Source organism: Staurois parvus, unplaced genomic scaffold, assembly GCF_062004578.1.
Source record: "Staurois parvus isolate SC_StPar_1 unplaced genomic scaffold, SC_StPar_1.0 ptg000696l, whole genome shotgun sequence".
NCBI lineage: Eukaryota > Metazoa > Chordata > Amphibia > Anura > Ranidae > Staurois > Staurois parvus.
Window position 1 is genome coordinate 2,722,642 of NW_028318492.1, and position 10,508 is coordinate 2,733,149.

The following is a 10,508-nucleotide window of genomic DNA, read 5'->3' on the forward strand; positions in this document are numbered from 1 at the left end:
GAAGTTCTGTTTGTCTGCCTCCCCTGCCTCCTCTAAGTTTTCAATTTTTGGGGGAGTGACCTTGGAAGAACATACCCCCTCCCCACAACTTTCCCCACAGTCTTCTGACACGTCACAGGTTCCAGAAAGCTGCAGAGCCATTCACAAGGCACAGAGTGGCTCACACAGGTGCAGTGGGAAGCTGGCTGTGAAACCGCAAGCTGTCACAGTGGGCTTCCCACACTAATGATGCAGGCGCCAGGGGACCCTGGGGACAGTATTTGTAGCTGCTAACTTTTAATGTTTTGTTTCTAGGATGGAGAACTGCTTTAAAGACTTCTTTCCTGCTGAACAGTATTTTTTAAATATAGTTTTGCATTGGCACATGTCTGCAATGGCAGTGCCCAGCTACTCATGCCCTTTTTAACAAAAGAAAATTAGCCATGAAAAAAAAAAAAAACAGAAAGAAGATTAATTTCCCATAGACTTCTGTAGTTCTGCTTTTGTTCGGGGTTCAACTGAACATCCAGTGATCCAAACTCAGGTCACTTGTGGTATCTTTTAGTAATATAGTTTTGTGAAATATTACTTTTTATTTTTTAAAAAACCTTTTTACCTAGTTTGATTAGTGTTTGCTAAAAGAAAAAAAAAAAAAAAAAACAATGTTTCTGTAGATAAAAAGATTTTTTTTAATATAGAAAAGAATGGATTTTTCACCATGTAAACATTAAAATAGACTTATTTCATAGCAAATATAATACCAAGCATATTAAACAATGTAGACCCCAACCCCATCACAGACAGGTCTGCTTCAAGTACCTACAAGAATTATTCTATATTCTAGGATTTGTCTTGTTTAAAATTACACTAATATTAAGATTCTGATGGTGTGCCTTCTACATTCTCGCCCCATCTTCTCCTATGGGGAAATACGTTATTAGGCACTCAAACTTTATTAGGCATGGAAATGCTCAGCAATAAATCCTGAAGAAGCCACGTGTCCGTGGTGTAACGCGTAGAGTGCAGTGACGTCATTTCCGGGTGGAGCTCGGTGACGCAGTTCCGGTGACGGAGTTCTGTTTTTTCGCCATCTTGATTCCCATAGTACACCCATAACATATGGGAAACCGTGGGTTTTGTACTTGGATCATGTGAGTTGCTTATCTGGCTTTTTATCTGAATAAACTGACATATTACAGTATGGAAGTTCTTTTTCTCTGTTTACCCTTCCATGGCCCTGAGATTTATTGCTGAGCATTTCGATGCCTAATAAAGTCTGAGTGGATATCGGTGTGATAGAGGAGGTGGTGTGGAGCCATTGGGACCGGTATTACCAAATGTTAAAGATTCTAATCGGTGTGCAACATCATATCATTATATGATTTGTGGCCCTTAGGGGTCCAGAGAAGGATTTGAGGAGGCACTCCAGCTATTGGAGGATACATGCACCAGAGTGAAACCTTTCTGAGCACAATTTTTAAAGTGGAGGAAGATAAAGCACTTTATCTATTTTACACAAACAAGAGTGTGTTTGCACGATTTTTTTGCACTTTATTTTGGACTTATATTTCATCGTTCATTTTTTGTCACTTTGTTCAGTGATTGTTCACTGTGTATTAATACATGTATATAAGTTTATTGTTTTATATATATGGTATTTATATGTATATATATATATATATCTATTCCTTGAGCACTTGTCACTTTTTATACACTTATTGTGTACACTTAATACCAGTTTTAGCCACAGGGTGGGAGACTGGTAGTTTGTTTTGTTTGCACATATATTTGAGCACTAGTCACTTTTAATATTTCACAATAGTTATATATTCCAGTATTATATTTATTCAGTATTAATATGTTTAGCAACCTCATTGCTGAGCGCTTCATCCACTTGTACATAATCCTAGTAAAAAGCACTGACACTGTACAAATGGCACAGGGCAGGAAGGGGTTAACATGTGGGGCGATCAAAGGGTTAACTGTGTGCTGTTTTACTGTGCTGTGTTAGTGCTTTCAAGTGTAAGCACACTGCTTTGCATGGCTCTTTTATGCAGTGTGCAGGAGCTGACAGGGGAGACAACTGTATTGTTTACATACAGTTCTCTCCCTCCGTTGGTAATACTTGGTGATCACCGGGTGCCAGCGAAATTTTTTGTCACAATTTCTTGGGACATTGGACTATAATTTGGGACTTTGTTTGTTGGACTTATATATATATTTTTGCACAATTTGTATTATTATTATTTGCGCTGTGTCACTTTATGGGACCCAGTGATTGACTGCTGAGGCGGCGAATAGTGGGGCACGGCATCATATATACGTGATTTTGCGCACCCCTGCCACCCTGTAGCAGTATATCTGCTATAGGGCAGCAGGAAAGTGATTAACTTGTCAGGCTTCTTGAATATTAAACATCATAGCGGATTGAAATTCATCCCTTTCATCTGCAGATGTGGAACAGAGTAAATACAAATGTAACAATATAACTTTGTATCTCTGTATTCTGAGCCTGAACTTGTTTTTAAACATTGTATCAGAAGGTCCCTTTTTGACTGCAGCAGCTGTACTAACTGGTGTATTTACACAGTAACTCAAATTGACAGCTGGGAATTGAAGGCAAAGGGAAGAAGAGGTGGTGTCCACACCTGGTAAGCATGCTTTGAGGTTTCCCATAATTGATGCACCTTAAAGATAAGACTAGTGTGCCTGTTTTTCAGAGGTGGTTATATCGCCAGATTCTTTCACTTGCATACAACAATCTGATTCACTGGTCTATACTTTCCCAAATAACCAAATCTAAGTTAGAAATGATCTGAATACTTTCCCATCCAAAGCAAGAAATAAATACCATAATACATGAAATAGTTAGAGTCTATAAACACACATTTATTATTGAGTGATGTACATTATATGTGTATGATTTATTGTATAGATTGGAAAGAAACAATTACCTTCAATGAATCCAAAACACCTTTGTTTTTAAATGTCTGATAAAGTCTTCTGCGTACATCTTCTTGGGTGGTCAAAGATTTATTTTTACTGTGAGACATCATGCAAGAGGGACCTAAATCACTGAAAACAAAGAACTGAAATTAGAGTTGCTTCACACTTTGTTTTATGAAATGCTGTAAGCCTCTGCTTCCTCTCCTCAACCTCAATATCATTCTGGTCATCAAAGCTTATGATCATGTATTGTAGCGTGTTTAACCCCTTGATGCCGAGCACACACAAATATGAGGCCTCTCTGCATCTGGGCCTTGACGCCGATCGGCCACGTATTTGCGTGCTATTAGAAAATATATATGTGCTGAGAGTGCCCGCCCTGCGTGCTCCCAGCACACATGTCCGTGACTCACGGAAAGGTCCCCATCTGCCCTTGCGATCGGGACCTTTTCCGATCATGTGACTGCCATGATGGAAAATAATGGCAATCACATGACCCTAAACCCTGCCAGCCTCCCGGCTTCTGAAACTCTTAAAGGGCCAGGAGGCGCTGGCGCCAAGAGGTTAAAGAGAAACTTCACCCGGCTATGGCTACATATACTGTACCTACTGACTTTTACATTGGTTGTAAACACTTTTTTTTTCTTATAATAATAAACATGGTATACTTACCTGCTATGTGCCATGGTGTTGCATAGAGCAGCTGCTTACATTCTTTTCTGGGATCCCCTGCTGGTGCCATCCGCTGCTACTCTGCTACAAGTGCCCCCTCAGCAAAGCTGTGTGGTATAGGGTACTTGTATGAGCACTCTCCTGAGCCACGTTACATGCATCCACAGACACCCACGACATGGCTTGACCCTATTCCCCCTGGCTTCCTTCTCACTGAATTTGACTGACAGCAGCAGGAACCAATGACTCCCACTGCTCTCAGTGAGTCCCGTGAAGAGAGGCAGAGAGACCAGTGCTGTTGCAGACAAGCCTTACATGTACCCAGTGAAGCGACTAGACACAGAGATGACACAAATCCTCCTACATAAGTTGAACTTGTTTATCTGCAGTCTTCTCTACATCCATTCAAAGTGCAGAATTTATACAGCTCGTCTGAGCTTTCAGAAATTGGGGGCAGATAGCTGAAGTTACACTCTGCAGAGCTCAGTAAGAGCTGATTGGAGGGAAGAGACACACCCCCTTCACCAAGCACAGGAACAGAGATGAGGCTATCAATCACAGGTAGTGTGCTGAACCTCTTCTCCATCACCTGTTTTCTCTTGGTGTCTGGAAACCTTGTCAAAAGTGACAAATAGCAGGGAAAAGAGGCAGCAGACAGAAATGACACTCTGGACTGAGACAAGTACACACTATAGGGGGATATGCTTTGTTCATATTCCATGTCTTAGGTTTAAAACCACTTAAAGTGGTTCTAAAGTTAAGACTTTTTTAAGGAGCCCAGCACGGTTTGCCCTGCAGCCAATACTTCTCGGGGCTTCCAGGCTTTGGTGCCGCCATCTTAGTTTTGGGAGCCACCTGTTACGTCCTGATCAGGGGCGGACTGACAACTCATGGGGCCCCCGGGCAATAGGGGATCATGGGGTCCCTGTGTCCTTGCCCAAACTCAAAAATGCCTATGAAAAAGGTACCAGGGGCATCTCATGGGGCCCCCTACTGACCCCGGGCCCTCGGGCAATGCCCAAGTTTTCAAATGGTCAGTCCGCCCCTGGTCCTGATGCCTCACAGCTGGCAGCCTACTATACAAGTCGCAAAACACATCAGTACAGGGAGACTTGCCCTGCAGCCTCCTGGAACATGTGATGTGATCCCATTACTTTTTTCACTTTAGTGCTTTGTGCATCGATTCCCTTACTCCTTAGTCTTGGTTTCAAGCACCTCTTCCTAAGCCATCCTGCAGAGAAATGGATCAAAGTCACAGTTTCTTCTATGAACCAAGCTAATATCCTGGCCTGGGGACCAGACATTTTCCCCTGCTCATTATCCTCTTGGCCACTGGTCCCCTCACTGCCCCCATGAGTCCTCCTGCCTCTGGAGCATATGAGAGAGGACTTGGCTGCTGGAAGTTTTGACCTCCACCAATATAGGAGGTGTACACATGAAGTAAGCAGTGATTTGGGTGCCTGAAGAAGGGCCCCAAGAAGTAAATAGAAGGATAGTCATGTGACCATAGCTTCAGGTATGTAAAATGGGCATTTGGATATTTTTTTTTTCATCTCAGCAGTTAGGGGGGGGGGGGGGGGGGGGGTTTATAATATCCAGGAGTTGGGTTTTACTGTTTTGGCAGGTCTTTCTAGCAAGATGCAGTAGATATGAAAGGAAAAAGTGCCATATGATATCATGGGCTGATGATCAGACTCCTGTCTTCCATTTTTCTAGAGCCTTCTGACATTTTATCTTTAACAGCATTTATCTAATTACTATGTGAAGGATGTTTACCTGAAAGGAAATCATTTCCTACAATACATACAAGTGAATAATGCGCTGCAAAGAGTGATGGTGTGCCTCTACAGTAGCACTGCAGTCATCTTTAACCACTTCCCGTCCGGCCTATGTATATAAACAGCTGGACGGGAGCAGTGCAGGGGCAGGTGGCCATTTATAAATGTCCTCCAGCATTCCCTGCTTGTGCGTGCTCCCTGGGAGTGCGCAGTACCGCAATCCAGTGCCTGCTATGTCCTCCGGACACAACGGAACACCGATCGTTGAATGGGACCTCCTCTTGGCCAATCAATGATCACATGAATAGGAGTTATGCAGGCCATAGACAGGCCGTTTATCGGCCGAATTGTCGGCCAATAAACAAAAAATCGGTCGTTGCTGCCATGGATGCTGCCACCAATGCTTAAAATGGCAGTTTTTTGTAGATTTTCCGGCATGACCGATAAAAAGAAACGAGAAGATCCGCGAAAAACAGCCGACGGCATTGCCCCACTAACGGTGTGAATATTGGCCGATTTTTTGGTCGGACGAAAATTCGGCTGATAAACGACCCGTCTATGGCCTGCATAAGCAAAATGTCACTTCTGACATCATTGCTTACTATGTGTGAAATCTGTGAATGATTACAGAGGTCACATGATACAGGGCTATTCACATCAGCCTTGTACCATGTGACAAGCTGTGGCCATCACAGCTCACACAGTATTTCTCAATGGCTGCAAGAATGCAGCCAGAGAGAAGGAGAAATGATTGCTTTAACAGCCTTTATGGGTGTAAAAGCAATCAGTGTAAAAAAAAAAAAAAAAAAAAAAAAAAAATCTTCATCACTCCCCACAAGTAGTACAGTGTCACTATGGTGACACTGTATCGCTAGGGTGGCAGTATGTTAAAAAAATAAAATAATAATATGAAAAAAAATAAAAAAAAATGTAAAAAAAAAAATTTGAAAAATGATAATTTTTGGTTATAAACCAATTCGGGTTATTTTTTTTTTACTAAAAAGATAGATGAATACATTTTGGCCAAGATTTATGAAGAAAGATTATTTATTTGCAAAATGTTGTAAGAAAAACACTTTTTAAAAAAAAATGTTTGAACTTTTTCATTTATATAGCAAAAAAATAAAAAAATCTCAGTGGTGAATAAATACCACCAAAATAAAGTTTTATCTGTCTCAAAAAAATGCTAAAAAATGCTTGCAACTGTCAGCCTTGCAATGCCTCATAGGATTTGTAGTTCTGCAACAGCTGAAGGGCAACAGTTTGACACCGCCTTAGTGAGAGAGTGGCGCATGTTTATTAGGGGAAGTCAGTTCTCTCTTCTATGCTGTGTCTGGTACAGACACTGTACAGAAAGCAGTGCAGCTGGAGCAGCATGCTCTGATCCCTCTACCCATTCCTGTTCCCACTCAGCTGAGTGCAGGAGGACACTGTATGTACTACTGACAGCTGACATCCTGTACATCAGGTCCAACATGGCAGGGATCTGCGGCAGTTTTCTATACTAACAACTGCTGCAATCCCTTTGTTCAGGTGTGTGTTTCTATTTCACTCTGACATAGATACTGGGGTGGGGGACCCAGACAGAGCAGGAAAAGCAATATCTTGCTTAGTTAATGTGGCACACAACAAATAGTACACAGGATCCTTTGTTAATTCCCGGTGTCCATCATTAGCAAATTCTCCGTTTTCCTTCTGCACACAATTACTTAGCGTGGATTTTGTCGACAACAGCAAGGCATTCTCCAACATATTTTATAAATGACAATTACATGTTATACATCGTATCAGATTATAGTTATACATCCACTTTAAATGGCAAAGTCCTGTTTAAGGGCCGGTTCACACACAGTCCAGAAGCGTTCCGGATGCGTTTTTGCATGCATGTTTTTGACACATTCCAGTGCATTTTTTATGCATTTTTTGTGTGTTCCAGTGCGCTTTTGTATGCATTCTGGTTCATTTTTTCCCCTCTCTTTTTCTTCAATTCAAATAGGGACAAGTGTGTTACAGAGCATTTTTTATGCATTTTACTGCGTTCCACTACAGTTCAGTGCAGGAAAAATGCAGCACGTTCTTTTTTTTCTGCATCCGGAACGCACTGGAACTGCAAGCACTGATGTGAACTATGACATTGACAACCATATAACCTACTTTCTGTGCGCTTTGGATGCAGAAAAAAAGCATCTGAAATGCATGTAGTGTGAACTGGCCCTAAAAGTCATGAGAACAACCTAAGAGGAGAAACAGACAAAAGAGAGCCTACAGTTCAAAAATATATTTATAAAGGCCACCATACACATTACAATCTGACTGTACAATCAATTTTAGATTTCCTAAACCTATGTCTAACCCTGCCTAAACGATCAAATCCATTTATATCAAGTTAGGCAGGCTCTTGTGCTACATAGTTGTTGGCAGATCTAAGACTGACCATACACTATGCAGTCTGATTGTACCATTTTCTTCAGATCTACAGTTGCAAGAAAAAGTATGTGAACCCCTTGGGATTACGTGGAGTTTTGCATGAATTGGGCATAAAATGTGCTCTGAACGTCATCTAAGTCACAACAATAGAAGAACACAGTCTGCTGAACATAATACTACACAAACATTAGATGTTGCCATGGTTTAATTGCACATAACCTGTAAACATTCACAGTGCAGGGAGGAAAAAGTATGTGAGGCCCTAGCTTAATGACTTCTCCCAGAGCTAATTGGAGCCAGGAGTGAGCCAACCTTGACTCCAATCAGTGTGATGATATTGGATGTGTTGCTGACAGCTGTCCTGCCCTTAAAAAACACACACCTGTTTGGGGTTTACTGGTTTCAAGAAGCACTGTCTGATGTGAACCATGCCTCGCAGAAAAGAGCTCTCAGAAGACCTACGATCAAGAATTGTTGACTTCCATGAAGCTCAAAATGGTTACAAAAGGATCTCCAAAAACCTTTGATATTCATGTGTCCACGGTAAGACAGACTGTCTACAAATGGAGAAAGTTTAGCACTGTTGCTACTCTCCCTAGGCGTGGTCTTCCTGTAAAAATGACTGCAAGAGCACAGCGCAGAATGCTGCATGAGGTAAAGAAGAATCCCAGAGTGTCAGCTAAAGACCTACAGAAATCTCTGGCACATGCTAACATTTTTGTTGACACATCTACAATAAGGAAAACATTAAACAAGAATGGTGTACATGGGAGGACACCACGGAGGAAGCCATTGCTGTCCAAAAAGAATATTGCAGCACATTTGAAGTTTGCAAAAGAGCACCTGGATGTTCCACAGCACTACTGGCAAAATATACTGTGGACAGATGAAACCAAGATTGAGTTGTTTGGGAAGAACACACAACACTATGTGTGGAGAAAAAAAGGCACAGCACACCAACATCAAAACCTCATCCCCACTGTAAAACATGGCGGAGGGAGCATCATGGTTTGGGGCTGCTTTGCTGCCTCAGGGCCTGGACGGATTGTTGTCATTGATGGGAAAATGAATTCCAGAGTTTATCAAGACATTTTGCAGGAAAACGTATGACCATCTGTCCACCAACTGAAGATCCGCAGAGGATGAGTGATGCAACAGGACAATGACCCAAAGCATACAAGTAATTCAACAAAACAATGGCTGCAACAGCACAGAATACACCTTCTGGAGTGGCCCAGTCAGAGTCCTGACCTCAACCCGATTGAAATGCTGTGGCATGACCTTAAGAGAGCGATTCACACCAGACATCCCAACAATATTGCTACACTGAAACAGTTTTGTGAAGAGGAGTGGTCCAAAATGACTCCAGATCGTTGTGCAGGTCTGATCTGCAACTACAGGAAACGTTTGGTTGAGGTTATTGCTGCCAAAGGAGGATCAACCAGTTATTAAGTCCAAAGGTTCACATACTTTTTCCTCCCTGCACTGTGAATGTTTACATGTTATGTGCAATTAAACCATGGCAACATCTAATGTTTGTGTAGTATTATGTTCAGCAGACTGTGTTCTTCTATTGTTGTGACTTAGATGATGTTCAGAGCACATTTTATGCCCAATCCATGCAAAACTCCACGTAATCCCAAGGGGTTCACATACTTTTTCCTCCCTGCACTGTGAATGTTTACATGTTATGTGCAATTAAACCATGGCAACATCTAATGTTTGTGTAGTATTATGTTCAGCAGACTGTGTTCTTCCATTGTTGTGACTTAGATGACGTTCAGAGCACATTTTATGCCCAATTCATGCAAAATACCACGTAGTCCCAAGGGGTTCACATACTTTTTCTTGCAACTGTATCATTAACTAGGTTTGCAACAGCCTGCCTGGTTTATTACCAACTAAATTAATTGTTTAGGTGTGTCCTTCTATTTCATAGTTTTGTTACATCTAAAGGAGATTGTACAATCACAGTGTATAGCCTGCTAAAAAGAGATTGCAGTGTATGGCCAGCTAAAATGAGATTGTACAATCAGACTGCACAGTGTATGGCCAACTAAAAATCAGTGGTACAATCAGATTGCACAGTGTATGGACAGCTAAAAAGAGGTTGTACAATCAGACTGCACAGTGTATGGCCAGTTAAAAAGAGGTTGTAGAATCGGACTGCACAGTGTATGGCCAACTAAAAAGTGGTTGTACAATCAGATTGCACAGTGTATGGACATATAAAAAGAGGTTGTACAATCAGACTGCACAGTGTATGGACATATAAAAAGTGGTTGTACAATCAGATTGGACCGTGTGCAGTGAAGTAAAATCATGTGCCTGGTGATCAGTCACACCTAACACACAGTGTCATACTACTGCTGCAATCTCGTATTAGTTCCCCACACTGCACAGATCGCCCTCTACAAAGAACAGTCCACAACTAGAAGACAATCCAATGTACTCACTACAGCAGGGAATACACCAGCGTCGTCTCCACTGCCAACCAGCACCCCGCTGTACACACAACTCATAACCGCCGAGACTACTGGGAGCTACCGCACAGCCAATCACAAGCAGAGCTCAGGCCGTACCTACCAATCCTCTGCAAGATTTTCTACAGGCCAATAACAGAGAGGGCAGTGTTCCGCGTTCCAAGCCTCAATTTCTGAATACAACCGTTGTCTGTACTTTTTGTAAATAAAGTTTTCCTTTTCC

At 41.9% G+C, this 10,508-nt stretch overlaps 1 protein-coding gene across 2 annotated transcripts in view; it reads right to left on the reverse strand.

Annotated features, from left to right (window-relative positions):
- Nucleotides 1–10,345, reverse strand: part of OFD1 (OFD1 centriole and centriolar satellite protein) — a 71,667-nt gene extending 61,322 nt beyond the window's left edge. For both annotated transcript variants that reach the window (XM_089652988.1, XM_089652987.1), the window contains exons 1-2: nucleotides 10,259–10,345; nucleotides 2,934–3,054 (exon numbers count right to left, since the gene is read on the reverse strand). In XM_089652988.1, coding sequence (XP_089509114.1) covers nucleotides 2,934–3,035 — 102 coding nt within the window. In that variant the 5' untranslated portion in view covers nucleotides 3,036–3,054; nucleotides 10,259–10,345. The remainder of the gene's footprint in view (nucleotides 1–2,933; nucleotides 3,055–10,258) is intronic.
- Between the last annotated feature and the right edge of the window lie 163 nt (nucleotides 10,346–10,508).